This window comes from Pangasianodon hypophthalmus, chromosome 2 (assembly GCF_027358585.1).
Source record: "Pangasianodon hypophthalmus isolate fPanHyp1 chromosome 2, fPanHyp1.pri, whole genome shotgun sequence".
Classification (NCBI taxonomy): Eukaryota; Metazoa; Chordata; class Actinopteri; order Siluriformes; family Pangasiidae; genus Pangasianodon; species Pangasianodon hypophthalmus.
The window spans coordinates 28,077,428-28,103,417 of record NC_069711.1 but is presented as its reverse complement, the minus strand read 5'-3'; the positions used below and the strand labels follow the sequence as shown (position 1 = coordinate 28,103,417).

At 39.1% G+C, this 25,990-nt stretch overlaps 2 protein-coding genes across 2 annotated transcripts; one reads left to right on the top strand and one right to left on the bottom strand.

The window, feature by feature from the left end:
• The first annotated feature begins 669 nt into the window (after positions 1-669).
• Positions 670-21,545, top strand: evpla (envoplakin a). The gene is made up of 22 exons (XM_034314899.2): positions 670-972; positions 4,808-4,907; positions 5,140-5,294; positions 7,287-7,410; positions 8,715-8,846; positions 9,014-9,055; positions 9,411-9,572; positions 9,669-9,776; positions 10,246-10,341; positions 12,357-12,467; positions 12,718-12,864; positions 13,693-13,847; positions 14,080-14,177; positions 14,299-14,471; positions 14,999-15,177; positions 15,344-15,482; positions 15,653-15,846; positions 15,974-16,124; positions 16,254-16,337; positions 16,435-16,542; positions 16,642-16,734; positions 17,523-21,545. The coding sequence occupies exons 1-22, from the start codon at positions 893-895 to the stop codon at positions 20,922-20,924; spliced, it is 6,033 nt and encodes a 2,010-aa protein (XP_034170790.1). The 5' UTR covers positions 670-892; the 3' UTR covers positions 20,925-21,545.
• An 8-nt stretch (positions 21,546-21,553) lies between these two features.
• Positions 21,554-25,971, bottom strand: ten1 (TEN1 subunit of CST complex). Its single transcript, XM_026933335.3, has 3 exons — positions 25,675-25,971; positions 22,449-22,606; positions 21,554-22,350 (listed from the first exon to the last, which is right to left on the bottom strand). The coding sequence occupies exons 1-3, from the start codon at positions 25,761-25,763 to the stop codon at positions 22,217-22,219; spliced, it is 381 nt and encodes a 126-aa protein (XP_026789136.1). The 5' UTR covers positions 25,764-25,971; the 3' UTR covers positions 21,554-22,216.
• Positions 25,972-25,990: the final 19 nt, after the last annotated feature.

Genomic DNA, 25,990 nt, shown 5'->3' with positions numbered 1-25,990 from the left:
GGTCAGAGGAAAATGGGTAGACTGGTTTGGGCAGGCAGGACAGCTATGATAAATCAAATCACCACTCTTTACAACTGTGGTGAGCAGAAAAGCATGTCAGAATGTGCAACAACCCAACGCTTGAAAAGGATGGGCTACAACAGCAGAAAATGCCTATACGCATCTTCTGCTACACACACACACACACACCACACATACATATATACATATATATATATATACTCTATAAAGTAGCTAAGTTAAACAAAATATTGCAAGCTGATTATGTTTTAATTTGAATAAGCCTCAGTTGAGAGTTCTTTGGATGTTTAATGGTTGTAGTTTTCTAGAAGGTTCTATGTGGAACCTTTTCTGAAAGGGAAACCCTGTTTTGTAGAGTTCTACATATGATCCTTAACAGAACACACCAAAGAACTCTGTAGGTTAGAAATTATTAGCACAGTCATCAGAATGAGGACATGCATGCAACACAGGTTTTGGCATTTTAAACACATTTCCAGAAGGCATTCTCTGTTGGCCCACATTGTGAATGTATGACAAACTTCAGTGTATGTGTGTGTGTATGTGTATGCGAGAAATGGGAGCGCAGAACAGGTCTGCCCGGTCCCTCGGTACGCCTGGGTGTCGTCCGACACCTGTTCCTCAGGGCGGAGCAGAGACAAGCAAACATCTCCATCTTTTAACAGTTCGCGACACTTCAGGAGACACACACCACCAGAGACACATAGAGCGTGTGTGTGTGTGCGTATGCCTGTGTGATTTAGACGAGACATAGATACAGCGCAGAAGAAGCCAAACAGTGTGCGAGAGGGATTTAAGACCAGCTGAGTGGCTGAGAGAAATATACACTTATACACACAGGTGACTTTTCACCTCACCCCGAACCTGCAGGATGTTTAAGAAGAAAGAGACAAGTGTCAAGGATGGCACCAAGGACAGCAGCACCCTCAAGGCTTCGTCCAAGATGACCAAGTGAGTGTGTTAGTGAGTGTGAGTTAGTGACTGATTTTGAGGAGGTGCTTGTAACCGGAGCTCAGGCGGAGGCTAAAGTCGGTCAGCTTCTGGCTGCTCAGGTCTATATCATAGATCTCACACTTGCCCTTTCACTTTGGGAGAGTGTGAGATAGATGAGATTATCTTAACTGTTCTTAAACTTTGTGTAATTCTGCTTAGATATCCCATGTAGATGTTTTGAAATATTTCTCTTTGCATAACAAAACTGCAAACAGTTCTAAAAACCAAAAAAAGTGGAGAATGTATGTTAGTTGGATTGTATTTGGGGAAAAAAACATACTGTTTTTTATTGCAATTGAGCTCAAACTGGCATCTTAAGCTAAGTGTCAAATTCCGGATGACAGCTGATATTTGATAGTTTAGACTTGAGCACGGGTGTCAGACATCAGTCCTGGAGGCAACAATACTGCCTCACAATAAGTCTTCATTTATCACCTGATTCAACTCAATGGCAAGTTACCAAATGCCTACAGACAGAACTGTAATGTTTTGGTTGTGCAGCTTGACACCTTGCTATACAGAGCACAAGATCAGGTCTTGTCTGCGGATATAACTCTCTTAATTGCACTGTGCGTAAGAGAGACAAAAGCTAATTCCAGATTAACACTCAGAGATAATTAATGAAAAGATTTCCAAAGCATGACCCTTGCTGAGCGATGAGTTATCAGGACTTCCCACTGTACCCTTACAGAGGTGGTGTTGTAAGCATTAGCTCACTTTGCTTTGTAAACATACCCTTTAGAAACGAGTGGGCTCAAGGTAGCACCCTGGCGCCACAATGACTTTAATTGGAAATAACTGTCGGTAGAGGTGAAAGTATAACCCAGGAACGGTTGGAGTGGTTAGGTTGTCTCTTTCCTCCAGTGGGTGTTGGCCAGCTCTTAGTCATGGTTCTGCAAATGTAGCTTTTCCAGAGGAACTTGCTTCTTCAGTTTGCAATATACAGCAAATATTTTCCTGGCTTCCTGATGCACTGCGGGCCTTCATGTTTTCACTGTTTGGGTTGAGAAAAACCATGGCTCCAAGAGATTTTATATTTATAATTATTGTAACACACAACCCTGAATGTCAGTGTTGACTTCGTGCCAATAAGTGGCTGACACGGCATAGCATGACACATAAGGTGCGGGATATGGGTGTGCAAGCCATGACCGTGGATGAGACGCATTTCACACACTCCTCCAGGAGGAGCTAGTGACATCATGTGGTTGTCATATGGCAAAATCCAGAAGAACAAAGCAAGCGGGACATTCAGTCTACGGGTAGAAAATCAAGGCCAGTTGTCTAGAATGGTGAAATGTCTCATTTTTGTCTTTCCAAAATCATTTTTTAATGTTACTCCAAGAAATTAATCGTGAAACCATCATGGAAATCAGAATCTAAATAAATAAATTCTGTAAACTGTCCAAACAGAGACGCAGGACAAAGAAGTTAAGGAAAAAAGTAAAATAAAAAAAATTGCTAAATTAGAAGTAAAATGCCAGGTACAAGCGAAACATGATTATATCAGGAAATCGAAAACAATTTGGATGACTGAAAAGCTTCACATTTTCCTTAAATAATTTGCCCTTAACTAATTTCATCGATAAAATGCCAGAATAACAGGACTGATGAGCTTGACAATTATGTATCACCACAAATATTTTCCGTTAATGTTTGTTTAGACACACCTCTTGTGTAACCAAGTAAAATAACTTCACTGTATATGTACAGAATCCAGGGAAAATATGTCAAGCCACAAAGAAAATGTCTTTGTCTAATTGTGTGATTGCTAGAAAAATATATGTGAATGATGAATATATGAATGAAGCGAATACATGAAGTCAGCGTCAACTGTTTTCCAATAACAATTCAGAGTAAATCAATTCAGAGCAAGGCGGAATCAGGTTTTACGAGTGTATTTAAAGATCAAATAGAACAGTTCAAATGGTGCTCCAAAGCATTATGGGGATTTAATCACAGCGGAATTGTGTTGTACATGTTTGACATTCTCAGAGACGATGTAGTTCCTCGGGCTTCTGAGAATTTGGGGTTTTTCCTCAGATCTGTGTCCAAGGGAGGAACCTGCCAGGGTGGGTACAGAAGAAAAGCGAGAGCCCATGACAAGAGGGCGGTGGAACATTGTTAGCATTGTTGAGAAGGAACAAAACCAGCCTAGTCAATGAATGGGAGGATGATTACAGCACTGTTTGGTCTCGGTTTAGCTAACTGGGCTTTGATTGCTGGTGTTTTCCGAGAGGTTTGGCTTAGAGCGAGGGTGTGTAATGCTATTCGACAGGCCAATATCATCACGCACTATCATGTTTTCTGCTCTAGCACACTACCTTAGCTCACCAAAACCATGCAGTGCAAGGTACCGCAGGTTGAAGTGTGTGTTAGAACAGCAACAATGTGGTGGGTGTGGGATGCGTTGCCTCTCATGCAGGAGGTCAGCATTAACCACAAGACAAAAAACGAGATAGCGCATGGCTACTGTGACTGCGACTTATGAAAGTGAATGATTGTGAGTAGATGAACAAAGGGTATTGTATGCCCATGTACAAAAAGTCCTACAGCTCTTTTAGCAATAAAAAAAAGTTCTACTTATGTACAATCCCATATGCGCTCTGTGATACAATGAAATACAATAAATCCAGCCACAGCTCTGTGTTTGAGTGAAAAGAGAGAGAGATAGAGACTGAGAGACAGACACAGACTGAGAGAAAGTGGAGGGGGAAGTTGTGGAATGTCAGACATTCACTGAATTCACAGAACTCAGGTATCTTTAGTCTCACTGTCCCCACACCCAAACTGCACATACCAGCTTAACATGTCAGCGATAACCCCTACAGCTCGTTCTGCCACTTTGCCACATACACATAACGCCTAGATGTTAAGCAGAAACACCTTGAAATCTCATACTTCCTATTATTTGTTTCAGCTATGAGCATTAAATGAATAAATTATCACTTTATTAAGCAAACTTACCTTGCTGGTATGTCATGTAGATGTAAGGTTAGAGAGACTATAGCAATATTTTCCCATGCACATTGGTGTTTCATGTTTAATAACCACAGCAGGACTGCAATATTTGATAAAGTCAACTCATACTACCACACACACAAACACACACACTAACATGCTGATGCTGAGAATAAGCCACCAGCCAACTAACATCCATATATATATATATATATATATATATATATATATATATATATATATATATATATATATATATATATATATATATATATATACACACACACACACACACACACACACATATACGTATGTATATAAATGAATCTACATGGCAGTTGTACTTAATAAAATGGCGTGTGAGAACGTGTGAAAGTGTGATTCGTACAGTGAATCTTACATCGATGAATTTTTATTTGTTCACTTCCTGTTTTTGATTGTGTAACACCCATGCATGTGTCCATGGTGCTTCTGTCACATCCTCACTACGGGACGCTGAACACTCAGGAACTGTGTTGTCCTGTTATGCACACAGATGGATGTGTTATGTCTTGACACATGCTATTTGCTGGAGAAAATTCCCAGTAGAGCAGTTTTCGAGACAAATGCCAGCATGTCCTGATTTCCTGACGTGACAGTGGTTCAAGTTCGCAACTTGATCATATGACATCACCATTCTTTTTTTTTCCACTTCTTTGGCTGCATTAATCTGACACCAAGCAACATTTTGCAGAGTTACATCAACAACTCTGATTACTATTTAAAAGCACAAATGCTGGTTGAAGGATGAAGGATGAACTCTAACCATGACCTTTGACCCTGATTCCTACAGGACTCAGGTGAATGACCTGACCTTACTGATCGCACGCATGCAGAAGAATGCTGACACAGTGGAAAAAGACGTGCTGAGGGCTGAAGACCTGCTGGTCATTGTGAGTCTACATTTACTTCTATCTCTCTCTGTCTCTGCTAATCCCACTCTTGCATCTTTCCTTCTCTCTCTCGTTCTTTCCCATCATCTGTTTCTTATAAGGACATAACTCAACCGCACTATCTCTATGGCTTGATCCAAAAGGGCTCTAGAAAATGTGAACAGAGCATGAGCCAGTGCTGTTTACAAAGACTGATGATCAACCATCATTTCTGCCTCGGTATCTCTTTCAGGATGCAGAAAACGACAAGAACAATGTTCCATTTAAACACCAGAAGGAGACTTCTGATTGCCTGTCTGAGGCCGAAGGGCTCCTCAAGGATCTCTTCCTGGATTTGGACAAAGCCAAGAAAATGAAACACCCACAGACAGGAGAGATCGAGAAAGAGTGAGTACACAAACACCAAGTGACAGCTGCCTTAAATGAAAATGACAATTTTCCTACAAGATGTGTTTGGAAAATCTGTCTCACCTAAAATCTTTTTTTTGTAAATATCTTCCTCAAATTGCATCCAGTTATTCAGTAAGGTCTCATAGACATTACTTGTACGTATATGATACAATACACAAAAAAATGAACAAGCTTCACCATGTAGTGATATCATTCCATGTAAGACAACAAGAGGTGGGGTGGTTTGAGCACAGGTACATTGTGTTACAACATTATGCAACACACCCACTAAACTGCCCCCTCAAGTTTGAAGCTTTCCTCTTCAGCAATCCAGACAAATTATATTCCTGATCCAACAATATTTAGCAAATTATATTCCTGATTCGACAATATTTAGCAAATACTGAAACAAATTTCAGTGTGTAATCACTGTAGAACCAAACACTTAATTTTCAATCCCTTTCAATTTCTCATAATTTTCATTCATAATTAAACCTTTAACCATATGGTGAAAAAAGTGAAAACCTTTTTTTTTTTTTTTTTTAAAGCATTATAATTTTTTATCACACATTTTGGGACTATTATTTTTTTCTGTCCACAGTCTCTCTATAGATTTTTTCTATACTTGTCTTTCTGCTCCTCATTTTTAAGAACATGTTTAATTTTGTCAAAGAATATCATAATATTGTTTTGTTTATGTTTAATTATTTTACAGGATTTAATTATAATGAATTAATTAATGAATTCATGAATTAATTGGTAATATCTGCCATTCAGATATACACTGTACACTATATATATATATATATATATACACACACACACACACACACACACACACACACACACACACACACATATATATATATATATATATATATATATATATATATATATATATATATATATATATATATATATATATATATATATATATATATAAATTTTATTATTTTATCTGCAAAACAGAAATATTTTGTCTAGTATACCCTAGATAATTTTTCCTTTGTTTGCCCTGAAATTAATTTAGATATAAATGTAACTAGCTATTGATTAATTACAAACAAATAATTTATCATTAATCTATTTATGAAATACTAGAAATAGCAGCCTACAGATAAAACCTACAGTAGCTACTAGATATAATACACACAATCTGAGTAGCATTAATAAAACTCAGCTTAGCTATATGAAAAAGTCTTACAGAATAGGCATTCATTGACAAAATGTTCACAATATTTAATTTAACCCTGAAGTGTGTTACACTCTAGTTCATTGAATGGCCACTAGATGGCGCATCACATGTCTCAATACATACACAGCAGGTTTTGTTTTTTGAAAAGACATGGATAATCAGTCACAGGGTCAGATACAGTACTGAGCAAAAGTCTTAGGCATCCTAATTTTTTTTTAGTACAAACTTTGTTATAGATTTTTTTTATGACTTCTACATTACTGAGTCAGTATAAAAAACATTTTAGATTTCCAAATGTTAGTTTTCCAGCACAAAATGAAATGTTACAGAAAAATGTTTGTATGTCAGTAAAGAAAGCAGCATAGTACATAAGAGACCACTTTTCAGACAAAAACATAATGAAGGCTGCTGGATTTTGCTGCAAAAATAAGAAGCGAGTGTGACAGTCACAGTCTCCAGAAGAACTGTGGCTGCTTCTGCAAGATGCTCAGTAACACTTACAGCCAATTTCCTTATAAAACTGCACACATTGTACCTGAGACTACTATTTTTTTTTTAAAGCAAAGGATCATCACACCAAATATTGACTTTGTTTCATTTATTACTGTTTACTGCTCTTTATAGCATTTTTTAGATGCAAAAACCTTTAATTTCATTATTTTCAAAGGCATCTTTGCTCTACAGCATTTCTTTGCATGTGCCTAAGACTTTTGCACAGTACTGTATCAGTATTAACTTTTGTATGCATGGCTTATAAGTTGTGATGCTGAAGCTGTTTTGTATTTGTGTGTTAGTGTGAGTCGACTTCATGAGCGCTGGCTGAAGGACTGCGTGTTTTACCGTGAACTCTACAAGCAGATAAGTGAGATCGGCCTGCAGCCGCGCATCAACTGGATCCAAGTGTTCAACCAGAAACAGGTAAACAGCAACGGTGGAAATCACTCATTCTTCATGTTCACCATGTCTTTAACTCTTTCCCTGATCAAACGCACATAACTTAACAGATCAGGTCATTATCAAACCAAAAGACCAGGAAAGGTACTCTATAATATCATTATATCAAGTCATTATTTCTGGTTGGAAGGTGTGTAAGGAATAAAACATGATAGGACATGCTGTTATAGTTAAATAATCAACGACAGTGTGGAGTCAAGTGGCCTGATGCAAAGCAGAGGTTAATTTCTGAAAATGGTGTTTATTCATCTTATACCACAGTAATTTTTATTAATTGAAGACTGACAAGTCATATTTTTTATCCATTTATAGTTATGTTTATTATTGTGGAACATCCCGTGAAACAAGTTCGTTCCTGTTATCACGTTATAGCAGCTATAAACAGTCAAAACTGCTCCATTCTGAAGGCTTCCCCATGTCTGAAAACATAAAGTTACAGCTTTACTGCTGACTGACACTGGTGACTCCTTCCAAAAAATTTTTGATCCGTGTTTGCGAAATATTAGAATGAGTGCATTGATATAAACCTTGCAGATGGAACTATTGTCTGAGCTGCTGTCGTAGAAATTATTCAACACATTATGATCAATCAGAATTGAGCATTTGGTAGCGCAGTGGTATAATATGATACATGGCATGCTTGATATAGCTTTAAAGCCTTATCATATTGCCTATTTTACACACACATTTAGAAATAAGACAGTTATGTTTGATATTGGTTAATGTATGGCATTATCACACTGTTAAAATGTGTCAAAACTTAAAAATATCTCTCCTTTCAGGTGTAAGGTGCTATAGCTACATATAACGCTTGGCAGTGTGACATCACACGTCAGCAACTTGTAGGAAATCTGCCATACATTTTTATATTACCTGATACAAGGAATTAATGGTACCTAGTAACTAGTGCTTACTACTAATGATCAAGATATGGTTTATTGTCAAATTCAGGGCAATTGTGGTTAAAAAATAATAGACAACAGAATATCATTTTCTTCTATATTGTTTTCCTGCAAAGGGGAAAAACAAGGGAAGCATATGACCTGGAGCCAAATGGCTACATATCCAAGATTGTGTTGCATTTGTACCTGTTTAGAAGAACAGTGTGTAGCTCTCAATGAGCATTTGGATCAGACGTGCCAAACAGGACCAGGAATTTCTTCTGCTAGCCTCTTAGGTTACTAAGGCTTCAATACTGGAAATGTGACTGTTTCTCAGTGCCTCACTATATGCGTGTGTGTGTATGTGTGTGTGTGTGTGTGTTGCAGAAAGAGGTCAACTCAGAGGCATATGGGCCCACCATGGCTGAACTGGAGAAACAGATCGCAGCCCACAATATACTACACAAGGAGATCGAAGCCTACAACACGCAGCTCAGCCCAGACAGCACCAGCTCTAAGGTCAGCCATAATCCAGCCAGCAGACATCTTTCTTTAAAGGGGCAGTTTGTCATTTTTAGAGTACTCTGTTATCTGTGAGGCGAATTTCAATCCCTCGTGTTAACCTACCTCAGATTTACAATATACGTTGAGTAAATAAATACTGATATTTTGCTTTATTGTGTTAGGAGGAACATGCTGCCCTCAAGAAGCAATACTCCAATCTGTTGGTAAGATATTACTCTTTCAGTCTTAAAAAATCAGGATAGTAAAGAATATTAAACGAACAGTTCAGCAAAAAAAAATTCTTCGCAAATCTGAACATATTCATAAAATTGTCAAAATAAAAACTTTCAGAAAATAGTCAATTAAATCAGTGTCACTCAAAATATTTTTTGCTGAACCATTACTTTAAATAATGTGAATTATGTAATGAAAATTAAATGACATGAATTTGTTTTATTTTCTGAGGTATTTATCATTAACAATTTTCCACATTTGCTTCATGTGCTTTTAACGCCTGTTAATCAAAATATTCGAACTAACTAGGCCTGTATACGTGTGTGTGTTGTCGTCGTCATGCAGGACAACTCAAAATGGCGCCATCACTACCTGAACAGCCTGTACGAGTACATGCATAGCTGTAATAAAGAGGTAGGCTACCTGAGCGAAGAGCAGGCGAAGATCCTCCAACAAGACTGGAGCGACCGCATGGTGGATCCGCAGGACGTTCGGCGCCGCTACGAGGTGAGGCTCTGGATTCACATTTCTCTCATCTAGATCATGCCTTTAAAAGGAGGGTTGAAGAAGCCTGAGTGTTTCCTGCTCTGTGGTTTGCTGTAGAACTTTAAAAACAACAGCCTGCTGTCTCATGAGAGCGAGGTGAACAAACTGCAGGATGATGGAGATCGTCTGATAGAGATGAAACACCCTGCATCAAGCACCATTCAGGTGAGAGGATATAATCCTGTGATTTGAATTAGAACTGACACTGTTGTCGGAGCTGCTGAACAATATTGAAAATGTTAAAAAACCTTTGACCAGTCAGAATTGAGAATTCAACAGCGCTGTGGTGTATTTTGATAAATAAATAAATATATGGGTCTGGGTTTATGATATTGAAATTTACATTATAGAATTTCTCATATTGAAATTTACATTATAGAATTTCTCAGTGAATAAAATATAAGAGGTCATGGATAATGTTTAGATGACTTTTTTTTTTTTTTTTCATTTTTTTGCGTAAAACATTAACATACTGTTGGTGATCACCACATTCTTTGTTTGTTGTTCTCCACATTAGTGGAGAAACACAAAGTGTGACCCGTGACACCAGCAGTAACTTCAGCTCTAATTGCACTATCAGTGATTTACAGCATCAGTTTCAATTTCAGCATGTGTAAGCTGTTTCCTCTTTCAGGACCACAGAGACACGCTGAGGAACGAATGGCAGAAATTTCTGAACCTCTGTATCTGCCAAGAAACACACCTGGACAATGTGGAGGAATACAAAAAGGTAAAGTGATACAGGAGGAGTCCAGCAGAACAAGCACAGCACATTCACCCTGAACATCTTTGAACATCTGAGCAGCCATCTTGAAAGTGAGCCAGCCTTGTAACGCTGGGTGTGGTGACGTGTCAGGGATAGTTGGGAGTCATAGTGGAGGCTCTCTGATGGGGTTGTTCGTGGTGGGGTCATGTAGCAGTCAGCCAAGACATCTAATTTTCTTCACAAGATTAACAAGCATGATTTTATGGACCATGCATATGAAATTATGAGCTATAAAATCTATTGGGAAAAATATTGACAAAAGTTAGTCATGGTAATGCGCAATAGACGCTTTGTTAAGACTCTATTATGCAAAATATTGAGCATGAATTGATCATCTAAATTCATATCTTACTAATGTTTAATTGACATCATGTTATTTCTAAAAGTCCTAGTTAGCTAGTGTCAAGTGGCTGCTGCAGTGTGTTACGTGCAGTACGTTAGAGCTTCTTTAAGTCACTAATACTTCAAGATGTGTTCCATACTCTAAAGCAGAACCTTAGTCCTCACTTGTTAGAAGTTAAAAGGAGCTAAACATATTTTCAGGGCTGCAAAAGTCTTAGCATCTTAGCAAGTGAAATAATTGCTTAAAATTACCTAAATCATCTGCCAATAGAAAAAGATTCAGTTCAATTCTATATGTATAGCGCTTTTAAGACCAGACATTGTCACAAGCAGCTTTACAGAAATATATAAATTCTGGATATAAATTAAAAAATTTATGAATTCATCCCTAATGAGCAAGCCATAGGCATCTGTAGCAAGAAAAACTCCCTGAGATCATATGAGGGAGAAACCTTGAAAGGAACCAGACTCAAAAGGGAACCCATCCTCATCCGGGTGACACCGGATAGTGCGATTATAAATAATTCCCCTCTATAAGTGTATACTATATGGTCAGAAAGTGCAATTGTGTAACCATGAAAATTCATTATAGTTTTCACGTGAAGTCTATTTTGTTGAAGTTATCAACTGTTCAGTGACTGTTTGCAGGAACTGCAGTCCTAAAGCTATCATAGCAACTGTAGTCCTAAGCCATTGTAGCAAAACTGTTCCCAAGAGATGAGAACTCCAACCAGAAATAGGGTCTCGAGCTTGACATTAGGAAGAATGTCTAGAAATAGATTAAATATTTTATATTTAATAATTTTATATTTATATTTATAGTTTATAGTAACCTTATAATAGGAAATACTAGATACTTATGACTATATTCAAGATATTTTCACTTGATAAGCTGTCTATTTTTGCAGTAAATAAGTGTAATTTGAAAAAAAAAACAACTAATAAATAATCCCTAAATTTAAGGACTCAATATCTGAACATAAATTATCATAGGTCTCTAAATGAGTGCTTTATTAAAGGTCATTGTACTTGCAGGGAGAACCAGCTACTCTAAGCCTATAGATAAATGATCTATAGACAGAGTTCATATAAATGGTAAAGATAAATGAGACTTGTGTGCTACAAGTGCCTATATAGGCTAATCCAGATTCTTTTGTCCCACTTATATTTTCCAGTACAAGTCAAACAAGAGGTTAGAAGTAAAACTTATTTTCAGATTTTATAATTCTAGATTTTTATTTCCCTTCATCCCTTTCTTTCTTGACGTTTAACCAAAAATCCACAATTACTGATACACTGGCAAATTTTTTTTGACAGGCAGTGGATATTAGACATAGTTTTCTGTTTCTCCTCTTGTATAACATCGTGGTTGTCAAAGTGGGATCTGTGATGAATAGCCAGGGGGTCCATGCTTTGATAGTGGAATGGGAGAGATTATTATCAGCCACTATTAATGTCGTTAGAGTTGTACAGTATCTACATATTATTTAGTTCATAGTTATAAGCTTAATTGACGGTAAACATTGAGTACCTCTGGTTTAACATATCTGTTCTAATTCACGCAGCATATGTGCTGTATAAAATATTTAGATATATTATACATATTTATCTTTTTATACCATCTTTTCTGTGCACAGTACCAATTGGATGCCGAGACTTTGTCCGAATCGTTAACAGGCCTCAGTTCCACTTTGGACCCCAAATCTCTCTCTAAAAAGTCCAACACAGAGACTCAGCTACAGCTAGAGGTAAGATCCTATAAAATCCTATTAACTTTAAAACATCAGTATGATATCAGATAAGAGGAAAAAGTGTGATATATAAAATAATCAAGTCGAGCATAAGGCTTTCTGTAGTCATTAAGCTACTTGGTTTGGTGCATTGAGAGATTTCAGAAGGGCACTATGTAGTGGATAGTGTATGTAGGGAGTAGAGTGTGGTTTAATTATTATTTTTTTCACCCTTAATCCCTCGTCTCTCTCTCTCTCTCTCTCTCAGACAGAGGAAAGGCCTCTTCAGCGCTGTGAGCAACTCTTAGCAGATCTGAGAAAGCGCAGCACCACCGTCGCTCCTCTCAAACTCCGCCGCACAGCCCCGAACCGACCCGTCACCGTCGAGTCTCTGTGTGACTGGAGCACACCCAAGGTGTCTTCATTTAACACACTTCCCACTGATGTGTTTACATTCATTCACATAGCAGGCAACTGAGGCAGAACCTCACAGGAAGTTTGACCAACGTGGAAACTGCATGTCTAAATCACCACACACTCATCTCAATACTATTTGCACATAAACAGTTCAAAGCTGGCAACATTGCTAGCAGGAACATAGCAGGCAGAGAAAAAAAAGAGTTCTACCAACAAAAAAAAAACCCTACCATAAGTTGCATATTATGATATGTTGCATAACTTTTTTCTCAGCACTAAACAACAGTGTGCAAACGAAAACTTAATAATAAGCAGCTCCTCCATTTTATTTTAAAGAGATCTCAGTCCCACCCCAATTATTTTCTATTGGCTCACAAGCTTAAGGCTTGTGAATTCACACGTCATAGTTCACCTAGATAAAGTCAGCATGAGGTGAAAGTAAGTGCTAATAGAAACAAACGAAAATTAGAGACTTTTACATCCTGTGCTCTTTCCTTTCCTCAGTTTCATAAAATTGGCAAAATAAAAAGTTTCAGAAAATAGTCAGTTAAGTCTACATTAAAAAGGAGAAGATGGAAAACTTCAAATTTCATTATTCCTTCAACCATTAATCTACAGCTGCCATATCAAGGCACCAGTTTTGATCCAAAACTCACAATATAACCACATAAAGATTTTCTGGATTAAGCCTAGTTCTACTGTAAAACCTTTGAAATTTTCATAGACCAACAAGCGTTTGTTAATTTTCTAATTTTAGATGTTCTCTTTTAACTTTGCATGTTGTTATGTATTCTTTGTATTCTCACACACGTGATTTAATTTCCAGGCCTCCATATCCAGAGGTGAGAAGTTCACCTTGAAGTCCAACAGCAACAACGCAAAATGGGAAGTGCATTCGACTGACGGGGCCATCAACTCCTTTCCTGGAGTGTGCTTCTTGATTCCTCCACCCGACACAGATGCCATTAACAAAGTGGATCTGTAAGTCTGATTTTGAATGATGAAGCCATCCTAGAGTGTGTGACAGCTTTTAAAGTGTCATTGAGGTCCAGCAGATTTGTCATGGGAGCAATCTGGTGTCATGCCAACAAAAAAAACATCAAGATGATAATCATGTTAATACAGATAAATATTCAGAACATAATATAAGTATTTAATTAAAGGGTATTTGAGAATGCAGTAGTCAAAGTCACCTGTGTGTCTGTGTGTGTAGGTTGGGCAAAGAGCTGGAAGACCTGAAGAAAAGGCGTGCAGCAGTCAGGGCCTCACTGAAGACTCAGGTCCCTGAAACCGCACGAGCAGTGCAATCAGGTGAATAACACACACAGCACATGCACGCATACACACACACACACACCAAGAGCAAACACACAGAGGAAATGCAAATACAGTATATACACACCAACCTCTTATGTGTGTGTTTGTGCTCCAGCTCCTGTATCTAAATCTCTGGAGAACCCTAAAGCTACAGAACTCAGTGGACGTCTGGATCAGTTGGACAAAGACCTGACCCTAGCAGAACTGGACATGCTGAACCGAATGAGAGCTCCACTGGACAGCAGCAACCCTGGTGGAGATCTTGCACACCGCCTGAAGGAACAAGAGGTAAGAAAATACACAAAAAAAATTATATATGGCCAAAAGTTTGTGGACAACTGACCATCGCACCCATATGTGGGTCTTCCCCAGACTGTTCCCACAAAGATGGAAGCACACGATTGTATAGAATGTCTTTGTATGCCCCTGTGCACAAAGCGAGCTCCATGTAGACATGGTTTGCCAAGGTTGTAGTGGAAGAACTCAAGCGGCCTGCACAGAGAACCCTGACCTCAACCCCACTGAACACCTTTGGGATGAACTGGAACGCTGACTGTGCCTCAGGCCTCCTCACCCAACATCAGTGCCTGACCTCACTAATGCTCTTGTGAATTGTGAACTAATGAATGGGCAAATCCCCACAGCCACATTCCAAAATTTAGTGCAAAACCTTCCCAGAAGAGTGGAGATTATTCTAAAAGCAAAAAGTGAACTAAGTCTGGAATGGGATGTCCAAAAATCACATACAGGTGTGATGGTTATGTTAAAAGGGACATGTTTCAGTTATGTATTGATTTTATTCCATGTTCCTGCAGAAAGCTGCAGCAGCTCTGCGGCAGCTGGAGCAGCAAAAGGCAGCTGTACAGAAGGAGCTTGATCCACTTGTATCCCAGGACTTCAATGGCCCAGTGTCATCCAGTTTGCCCGAGAGACTGAACCAGACCAAAAACAAACAAGACAGCCTGGCTGCTCTTAATGACCTCTACACCAAGAAGTAGGCTAAAAATCTAGCTTATAAATCATAATTTAATCCTTTTAGGATTTGTAAAACATTTGCAGATTAGTAGTATGATATAGTAAATAACTGTAGTGTACAGTCATATGAGCTACTGTTGCTTAATAAAAGATCTTACCCTTGTAATGAATGGATGTTGTTGCAGGGCTAATGCATCCCTGAACTTGGAGAGCCAAATAAGAAAGGTGGATGGGATTGTTTCTGGTTTTGAGAAGCAGCTGTGTAGAGATGGTCCTGTTTTAGATTTTCCCAACTCCCTCCAGAACCGCATCCACGAACTGCAAGTAAGCAAGGAATTTTAGCATTTTCCATCCAAACGAAATGCACGATGCTGTAAGGTGGACTTACACGTTACACTTGCATTTGTACTGCTTTGACATAATAAACCTTGAAGCTCTTGCTAGTCATCAAATTTCTTCCATAAATCTTGTTAACCCTTTGCCAACTTCCTCAGAATCTGAAGAAAGATGTGTCTGCTGCCCAACCTGAGATGCAGAAGCTGAACAAGGACCTGGAGACGACAGAAAAACTGTGCAGTTCCCTCCAGCAGGGATATCAGGAGTACTGCCCTGACATACGCAGGCAGGAGGCTCAGGTTAAAAGCCTGCAGAACCGCTATGCTAACCTAAACAACCAGCTAGTAGACAGGTATGATGTAGCTACAAACAAATGAAGGGAATTAGCATCTTCTCACCAAGTGAATTGTTTTTGTTCTAACTGAAATGTGAGTATAAGATTATTATTGTAATTAACTCTATTTCACAATTATGCATAGGGAGAGCCTTTTGCAAGGGGCTAGCACCAAAAATAATGACTTCCAGAATGCTACCCAATCACTTGACACATTCCTGGACAATTTGCCCAACAACAAGGTCAGACCCTCGGATGATATAGCCGAAGTCAGCGCAAAGCAGAGTTCTCAAGAGGCCAGTGGACTTAATCTATATACATAATGATTACTACAACAATACTTTATCTGCCCAAATCACAGCTTATGAATAGTAAGCATCCATGATAATAATAAAAAAATATATATTATGTTTTGTTTTCCACAGAGAGTAGTAGAGGACATTAAAAGGAAAGGTTATGAAGTGGACAGGATGGTCGATCTCTCTCAGGATCTCCAGGATATCCTCAGTGTAAGCTTAAATTTATGTTTAATGATGAGTGTACCATCTAAACCAACCCTGAATACCATGAATTCAAAATGTACATCTATTTTCCTTCTCTGTATAGGAATATGATATTAGCTCTGACAAGTACAGAGCGACTCTGAAAAACCCTGATGCAGTAGATAGTAGAAGGGTGTCCACACCTACCCTGGCCGAGTCTGTGGCAAAACAGGTGAGACTAATTGAAAGTGTAACATCATGTTACCTAACCAAATCAAATGCATTTCACATTCATTAAATTCTTTTTTTTTTTTTCATTTGGGTAATATAGGAAAAAGCTCTAGTGAACCGCTATGCTAACACAGCGGCGGCAAATGACCAGCTTCTCAACCAGATGGACTTAGCCAAGAGCCTTCTTGCACAGGTATAAATCCGCCTCATAAAAACTTATACATCTGTAAATTATTTATGATGTGTGCCTAAGGATATGTTCAGACAAGCAGGCCAAATCTGATTTTATGGTGACTGAACAGCAAAAAAAAAATAAATAAATCTGACGTTTTCAAATCAAGCTATGTTGGTTGAAATAGTATTTCAGGACATGCAACTCAACCGATGTGTGGCGCTTAGACATCAGGTACTTGAAAATAAATAAATAAATAAAAAAACAGAAAAAACTAATTTAAAGGCAGATTGGGGACTGCTTACTAAATACATACTTACAATCCCTGGAGAGAATCTTGCATAACTGCAGTTCCCATGAATCTGAAATTAGCCACAAAACGGCATACCAAATTTTTTTTTTTTTTTTTTTTTGATGTGATGGTCCATGCTGAACTCATGACTGGATAGTTCCGATATGTAAAACATTATATGATTTATGCAAATGTAGATCCCATATTCTACTTTTAATGACCCAACTTTCTGCCAAATTACTATGACAACCAATGAGTTAAAGTGACTGCAGTTCAAACAGACAAATTGGTTTTACTTATAATTTGCAATGCAAACACTCAGTCTACAAATCAGATTTAAAAAAAAAAAAAAAACGGATTTACCCTGATGTCTGACTGTACGTCATGTGGTTCTAGAAAAATATTAAAAAAAAATATGTGATACATTTTGGGCATTACCATTCAAATTATTAGAGATGTCACATACATACAAGATTTTCTGTATGATTGGATGTTTTCTGTTGTTTTCATTCTGTAGAAAGAGGAGAAAGTAGCCATTGTACAGCAGCAGCAGCAACTGCAACAAAAAAGTGTAGCAGAGGTTGATGGTCTACAGAAGAAACTTGAAGATGAAATTGGCAGACGCAGCCATGTTGAATCTGAGCTTAGAGTGTTTCAGGATAGGATGCTGTCCCTCAAGAGCAGAAGAGGCGTTGAACGTGTGGAAGAGAAGGAGGTTTTACAATACTACCGTGATCCAAAGCTTGAGGCTGATTTAATTGACTTTCAGAAAAAAGTCCACGAGGAGGCCTTGCGACGAACTGGAACCCAAAGTGAGATTGAGGTGCTCACCAGAAGGATTTCTAATATGGAAACAGAACTTAAGGGTGCTCAGCCAAAACTGGTGACTAGAGAGGTGACCAAATATGAGAGAGACCCTCAGTTGGATGTGGAGGCTAAAAGACTGAGGGATGAGATAAGCAAATTGATGAATGAGGTCAAAGTTAAAGATAGTCAAGGAGGTCAACTGAAAACAGAGATGATACTCTTGGAGCAAAAGAGGCCCACTATCAAAGAAAGGGTGGTACAGAAGGAGGTTGTTCGAGTAGAGAGAGATCCTGAGATGCTGAAGGCTGTTATGTCATTAAAGATGGACATTGAAGATGAGGATGAAAGGGCCCGGTCTTTGAACAATCTAATTGTCCAAACAAAGAGTCAAATTACCACTCTTGAGAGACTCATCCCTACCTTAGAGCCCAAGTATGTGACCAAAGAAGTGAAGAAGATTGAAAAAGACCCTGCACTCATTAATGAGTCTACCAGACTCCGATCTAGCATAGATGAAGAGAGACACCAGAATAAATTGCTTCATAACGAACTGACTGATCTTCAGGCACGGTATGTCCAAGTTGAGCAGCTTAAACCAAAGATAGACATCAAGGAGATTGTTAACGAGATCTACAGGATTTCCCCAGAGACTGAAGCGGAGATAGTACGACTGAGGAGAGAACTCCAGGATGGTGCCAGGCAGTGTTCTGATTATGAAAGAAAGATCAATTTGGTCAGAATTGATTTGGAAGCTGTCCGTTCTCAGAAACCAACAATCGAGTATAAGGAAGTGGTTCAAGAGGTGGTGAAGGAAGAACGTAGTCCAGAGAACGTGAGAGAGATTCAAAAGCTCTCTGATCAAGTCTATTCCCTGCAAAGATCCTACAGTTCCTTTCAAGATGAGCTGAACCGTCTCAAGAGAGAGCGGGATGAACTGAAGGCAGAGAAGTCAAAGATAGAGACTAAGGTGGTCACTAAAGATGTGGTCAAGCATATCAATGATCCACTCTTGGAGAAGGAAGCAGATCGTCTAAGGAAGGAGGTACGCGACGAGGCACAAACACGCAGAACCATAGAGGAAATGGTATTCGATCTTCAGAACAAATACATACAACTGGAGAGACAGAGACCAGAAGAGAAGGTGGTAGTACAAGAAGTGTTGAGATTAGAGAAAGATCCAAGGCAGCTTATAGAACTTGAGAGGCTAGGAAGGACTCTGGATGAGGAAGTAAACAATCGTAGGAAGGCAGATCAGGAAGTGCAGCGATTAAGAGCTCTGATAGAGGATAAGGAGAGGACTATTAGGGAAAGTGATGAGAGGCAAAAAAAGATTATGGTGGAGACTGAGTTGTCACAAATTAAATACCGTATCAATGAGCTAGAGAATGCACCACCACCAGTTCAGGAGTATATTGTTATGGAGGAAGTTCTGAAAGTAGAGAGGGATCCAAAACTGGAAAAACTGACCAGTGGCCTGAGGACAGACTTTGACAAAGAGAGCAATGATGTCATGCGGCTGGAGCGAGACATCAGGAATTTGAAAATCCAGATAGACATCCTACAAAAAGAGAAATCTTTTGAGAAAACAGTCTACAAAGAGGTGGTCAGGGTAGAAAAAGACCCAGCAGTAGAGACTCAGCTCTCTCGCTTAAGAGAGCATGTGCTCCAGCAGAGAAATGCCAGATTAGACGTGGAGGATGAAATCCGTCGTCTTAAAGAGAAACAGGAGCGACTGCAAACCAGAAGAACAACAACCTCTCAAGAGGAGACTAATCTTATACATCAAAGGGATTCCCTTCTAAAAGAAAAACAGGATCTCCAACGTCAACTGAGAGCTCTGGAGGGCGATCAGAAAGAAATCAGCATCTCATTCCAGCAGCAGTCCAGGCTAATGAGTGAAAGATCCCAAATGAGCAGGCAAAAGAGCATAAAGATGGAGTCTGATGTTCAGCGCTTGGAGAGAGAAATTCTGGACGAGAAGGATAGGATTTACAAGCGGGAAAACACCATCACAGAGCTCAGAAACAGCTTGAAAAAAGAGGAAAGTGCTTCAGAAACCCGTACGCAGGAGAAAAACGTCTCCACCAGAATTAGCATCCTGGACCCTGAGACTGGTAAAGACATGTCACCATATGATGCTTACATTAAAGGGCTGATTGATCGTACCCAGTACATCAATTTGCAGGAGTTGGAGTGTGACTGGGAGGAGATCACTACAATGACACCTGATGGGGAGACGTCTGTATTGCAAGATCGCAAGAGCGGCAAGCAATATTCCATCAAAAATGCTCTCAGAGATGGCAAATTGACCCAATATCAATTACAGCAATATAAAGATGGAAAGATGCCCATCTCAGAGTTTGCCCTTCTCGTGGCTGGAGAAAAGAAGAAGCCATCTACAATCACATCAGTTACCAGCCAAAGGACTTCGCAGAAACCCCCCTCATATACCAAAAGCAACCCCAATTCCCTTGATGAGCAACTCCCTATTTGTGGAATTTACGACAAAGATACCGATACAAGCCTTTCAGTGCGCTCGGCCCTGGCCCGAAAGATGATTGACCCCACTACAGCCCAAAGGTTGTTGGAGGCACAAGCAGCCACTGGTGGTATTGTGGATGTTAACAACAGAGAAAGATATTCAGTCCACAAAGCATCGGATCGAAGCCTGATCGAATCCACCCAGCTGCAGAGGTTGCTTAATGCCCAGAAAGCCTTCACTGGGGTTGAAGATCCAGTAACTAAAGAACGTCTGTCAATTGGAGAGGCTGTTCAGAAGGGGTGGCTGCCTAAAGACACAGCCATGCGTTACATGGAGGTGCAGTACCTGACAGGTGGCCTTGTCAGCCCCAACCAAGCAGGCCGAGTAAGCATTGTAGATGCAGTCAAAGGCAAGATGATCGACAGTGCAATGATGAGAGAGCTTCAGGAAGAGGCAAACTACATCAAGGACCTAGTGGATCCAATTACAAAGCAGAAAATCAGCTACAAGCAGGCGATGGCACTCTGCAAGCCAGACCCATATTCAGGCCTCCCATTGCTTCCTGCAGCATCAACGGATGATGGCTACATGCCTTCGTACAGGAGCCACAGATACAGCAACTACTCTTAAGACATGTTTACAGCCAAAGTGAAGAGCATAGCAGTTTCTGAAGATTCTTTTCAAATGAACTGTAATTCAGTGCAAACCATTAATGTTTATATTCATAATGCTCAGATTGTTGTAAATCTCAGGAAAAAAAGCTGCCAAATCACACTACATTAATAATCTGTAATAATATTTGAGCACACATAAGTGTCTTAATGTTAGTACTAATATGTCACAGCTAATGGGGATTACTCAGCATTTTGCTTATTATGCTATCTGGCATGCACTGGCTCTTTTTAATATAAATAACTATTAGCACATTTTGGAGAAACAGCATTCATTTAAGGGCTTTGACAGCTGATGTGGCAATATTTGTTTACTTTATTTGCATGATGTGAGAAATAAGAACCATATATATTCATCTGAAGAGCTTAATGGTTATGAAAAAATATCTTTCAAAGTCTGTTTTACTTGGGATGATGGGCTGGGTATTTTTTTCCTGTTACTGATAACTATTTAAATCTTGTTTTTAAGAAATTCACCCATCATGACAATCTTAAAAAATACCACTGTGCATTCAAATGTTAAATAAAAAAAAGGTCTTGTCTTGTTAACCCAGAACCAAATAAAACAACCAGTACATAATACTGTAGTGTGGTTTGAAATTAATATACAGTTTATTCACTGCACACAAACATGAACACTGAACATTGCACACAAACATGGAAAATATGACTTTTACATTAACTGTACATAAATGCCAATATTTTGGATCCATTTTTCCATCCCTAACACACAAATGAAAATCTGACGTACTTCAAGCTACCCATATTAAATTACACCTGACCCAGTATCATTTTACCTTGACGAAGTTAAATCTAGGGTTACACCAAAAGTCATTACTTTCAAGGTTACTACTTCCAATGTAAATTTGTATAATAGCTATATGTCATTAAGACATCATCATGTCAGCATTGGTTCTAATATCACACCAATACGGTTAATGAGTGACGTTTTTAGAAAATTATTTGGTACTAAAAAAAAAAAAAAAAAAAAAGTAAAAATAATAGTACTAAAACTGTACACCACTAATTAACTCTTATGCATATGTATTTCTCTTGTATTACTTTAAACAACCTTAGTGTGTCTAATAGAAGTGCTAATAATGACATTTTCTTTCATTTTATAATAACATTTTAACAATCAGGGATTTATCTCCATGATTGTATCTCTGCTTTTATTTTATTTGACCCCAGACACAGACTGATCTTCCCCACTTTATCTCTCCAGGTGATATGGTTGTTGGGAAACCGATGTTACCGTGCACCAGCCTCATCATTTCTTTCCCTAAAAAATTTCCTCTGTTCATTTACGGCCTTCTGTAGCAGTGCAACATCGACGCCGTCCACACAATTAAAGACCCGTGCATGCACAATGGCTTCACCTTCCCCTGAAAGCAGAAATGTGATAAGCAGGACTGTTGAGTCATTTGATAACATAATGTATTAAACATGAACGAAAAACAACGAATACACAATACAGACATACCCTCTGACTTTTCGATCTCTCCAAGTACAATGTATTGAGCTCCAATTATTGGATCAAAAGGCTCAATAAAGGTAGTCTGTATTGATACCTGGTACTGCACTGATGCATGATGGGATGTAAGAATGGCTTTGGATTCCTCCGGCAGATAATTTGTAAGTCTAGGAATAGAACATTCAAACATGCACAACAGAACACTGTCAAGCTGGAAATAGCGGGTGAGCAATATTAATATCTTACTATCATGGTCATTTACATGGAGGTATTCTCAGCATTCTTAGAGCACTGATCAGATGGATATTTCATTTTAAAAAATTATTAAAGTTCCCTAGATTTATTGGAGTTGGTGGAAATCATACCAAGAAAGCCCATTTAAATCTCTGGTCCTGGATCACCCTCTGTGCTGTACGTTTTCCCTGCTCTCATATAGTCACTTCAAGTCAGGAAGGACTGTGAATTAGCTGATTAGTTGAATCAGATGTGTTAAACCAGAGAAAACAAAAAATAAAATGTGGAGTACATGTTAGGGGGTACTTCAGGACCGGAACTGGGAGCTAGTGCTTTAAATGTTCTGTAGGAAAACACTAGTTACATAGGTTTCTTTGGTTGCATGTACAGTGGAAAACCGGCAGAAACACTGAACATCACCTGGATACCTTCTTGTCTGTGTGCACGCATACATACTGAGACCTTCCACAAAGTCAGAAAGTGAACGTATTACATAATGTTTGATATAAATACTGCAGTCAAATGCCCATCTTTCATTCTTGTAATGATATGTCCATAAGAGCTGTGTTCCAGAAAGAACCACATGTTCCAAATTATGGAAGAAGGCCTGGCATACAACGAATCAGTATCTTATCACTAACAAAGATAAGGAAGTAACATCTTCACATAATCTATCCAGTCATTCACCTATATAAATATATATATATATATATATATATATATATATATATATATATATATATATATGCGTATATATATAATTAATCATTAATTCATCTTCAGTAACTACTTTATGACTTCTTTAAAGTAACTACTTTAGGATCACTGTGGATCCGGAGCCTGCCCTGGGAACGCTGGGTGCAAGGTGGAAGAATTCACCCTGGATAGGATCCCACTCTATCACAGGGCACCATGCGCACACACGTTCACACCTAGGGGCAATTCAGTACTGCCAATCCGTCTACCTGCATGTTTTTGGACAGTAGGAGGAAACCGGATCCCCCGTGCGGACACGAGGTTTCTCCACACAATACAGTAACCTGAGCTCAGGATCGAAACGGTGACTCTGGAGCTGTGAGGCAGCAATGCGACCCCCTGCACCACTATGCCGCCCTCAGCTAATAATTGTATAAAATTTCAGAAAAAGCATAAAACTGTACTTTTTATAATAAATGCTCAGAGACTGTTTATTTGGTACTGCCCATTTGTGCCAAAACCTTTCTGTCAAAACCTTTGTGCTTTTATCATTTAAAAATATTTATGAACATTTTAGTTTATTATGGAAATGTGTATTCGGGTCACCTAAAAACGCATAAAGACACGCTATTTGGCCGAAAGTATGTGGACACCCCTCTGAATTACTGACTTCAGGTGTTTCAGCCACACTCACTGCTAACAGGTGCACAAAATCAAGTGCATAGTCATGCAATCTCCATAGACAAACACTGGCAGTAGAATGGTGACTATAAACGTGGCACTGTCATAGGATGCCACCTTTGTCACAAGTCAGTTTATGAAATTTCTGCCTTGCTAGATCTGCCCCAGTCAACTGTAAAGGCTATTATGGTAAAATGGAAGCGTCTAGGAGCAACAACAGCTCAGCCATGAAGTGGTAGACCATGCAAATTCACAGAGAAGGGCCGCCTGAAGTGCTGAAGTGCATAGCATGTAAAAATCACCTTTACTCTGTTGCATAACTCACTAGAGTTCCAAACTGCCTCTGGAAGCAACATTGGGAGCTCCATGAAATGGGTTTCCATAGCCGAGCAGCTGCACACAAGCGTTGGCTGGAGTGGTGTATAGCACATCGCCACTGGATTCAGGAGCAGTGGAAATGTGTTTGAATCGTCCTTCAGTCTGATGGAGGAATCTGGGTTTGGCGGATGCCAGGGGAACGCTATCTACTGAAATGGATAGCGCCAACAGTAAAGTTTGGTGGAGGAGCAATAATATTCTGGGGCTGCTTTTCAGAGATTGGACCCCTTAGTTCCAGTCAAGGGTAATGTTAATGCTACAGCATACAAAGCCATTTTAAACAACTGTATGTTTCCAGCATGGTTTAATGAGTCTGGTGTAGAGGAAATCCAGTGGCCTGCACAGAGCCCTGACCTCAACCCCACTGAACACCTTTAGGAATGAACTGGAAGTCGATCGTGTGCCAGGCCTTCTCATCCATCATCAGTGCCTGACCTCACAAACACTCTTTTGCCTGAATGAGCACAAATTCCCCCAGACGTACTCTAAAGTCCTGAAAGACTTTTGTGAAGAGTGGAGGCTGTTATAAGTGCGGGGGACAGACGGACATCAATCATATTAATGCCCATGGTTTTCTGTCCCGCTTATCCTATACAGGATAAGGAGCTTGGAGCCTATCCCAGGGAACTCGGGGCACAAGACGGGGGAACACCCTGGACGGGGTACCAACCCATTGCAGGGCACGATCACACACATTCACACACTCCAGACAATTTGGAAATGCCAATCAGACTACAACACATGTCTTTGTACCTGGAAGAACTAATGTGCTAACCACTAAGCCACCATGGGAATGGGATATTCACCAGCTCATATAGGGGCGATGGTCAGGTGTCCATGTGTACTTGGCCATATAGTGTACATACACATGCATGTATGATAAATCTTATAGTAATGCTATATTTTATATACATAAATGTACATTCTGAGATGGCATGTTTGAAGGCTCTTTAAAAAAACAGTAACTGAAACTATAAAGATCTGTAATTTATTTTTTTAAATGTTTTGTATGAAAATTGAATACCTCTAGTGTAAAGATAGATAAGTTTGTACATGGTCCTTGATGAAAAACAAAACAAAACACATAGCCATAGTTTCAAAGGAACCTTTTCTAATAACTACCATGTTAGCACTTTGTTAGCAAAACTAGATATCGTGAGCCATATTGTGATGTCATCAAGTCACATGACCTGTTTTGCATATCGACCCTCTCTAATCAGTCTGTTATTAAACACAGATAATGTACCTGCCGAATGTCCGGATAGAGGCTCCATCTTTCACCAGATCTGAGCTGATTTCCCAGGGGAAGTGAAAAACTGCAGCTGCAGGAAGCATTACTATATCAAAAGTGCTTTAACAACCTTTGTGAATTTGGCTAACGTTTACTTTGGGTAATTATTTCTCCACTGGATAAGAGTATAGCCTTGGTCTGAATGTAGTCTCGAGTAATAAAACATTAAGTGTATTCCTCAAACACTGGCATGTTTGAACTGAAGCTGTTTATGCTACACAAACAGAGGCTAGTACCCGTTAAACTTCCGCCCCTTCCTCCCCAGGGTTCT

Excerpts from the sequence above, each read along its gene's own strand:
- evpla (XM_034314899.2), top strand. The coding sequence starts at position 893 with ATGTTTAAGAAGAAAGAGACAAGTGTCAAGGATGGCACCAAGGACAGC. Across the intron at positions 5,295-7,286 it reads ACAGGAGAGATCGAGAAAGA|TGTGAGTCGACTTCATGAGC; the intron begins GTGAGTACACAA and ends TTTGTGTGTTAG. Across the intron at positions 16,125-16,253 it reads CAAAGCAGAGTTCTCAAGAG|AGAGTAGTAGAGGACATTAA; the intron begins GCCAGTGGACTT and ends TGTTTTCCACAG.
- ten1 (XM_026933335.3), bottom strand. The coding sequence starts at position 25,763 with ATGCTTCCTGCAGCTGCAGTTTTTCACTTCCCCTGGGAAATCAGCTCA. Across the intron at positions 22,607-25,674 it reads TCTATCCGGACATTCGGCAG|ACTTACAAATTATCTGCCGG; the intron begins GTACATTATCTG and ends TTCTATTCCTAG. Across the intron at positions 22,351-22,448 it reads AGAGATCGAAAAGTCAGAGG|GGGAAGGTGAAGCCATTGTG; the intron begins GTATGTCTGTAT and ends TTCTGCTTTCAG.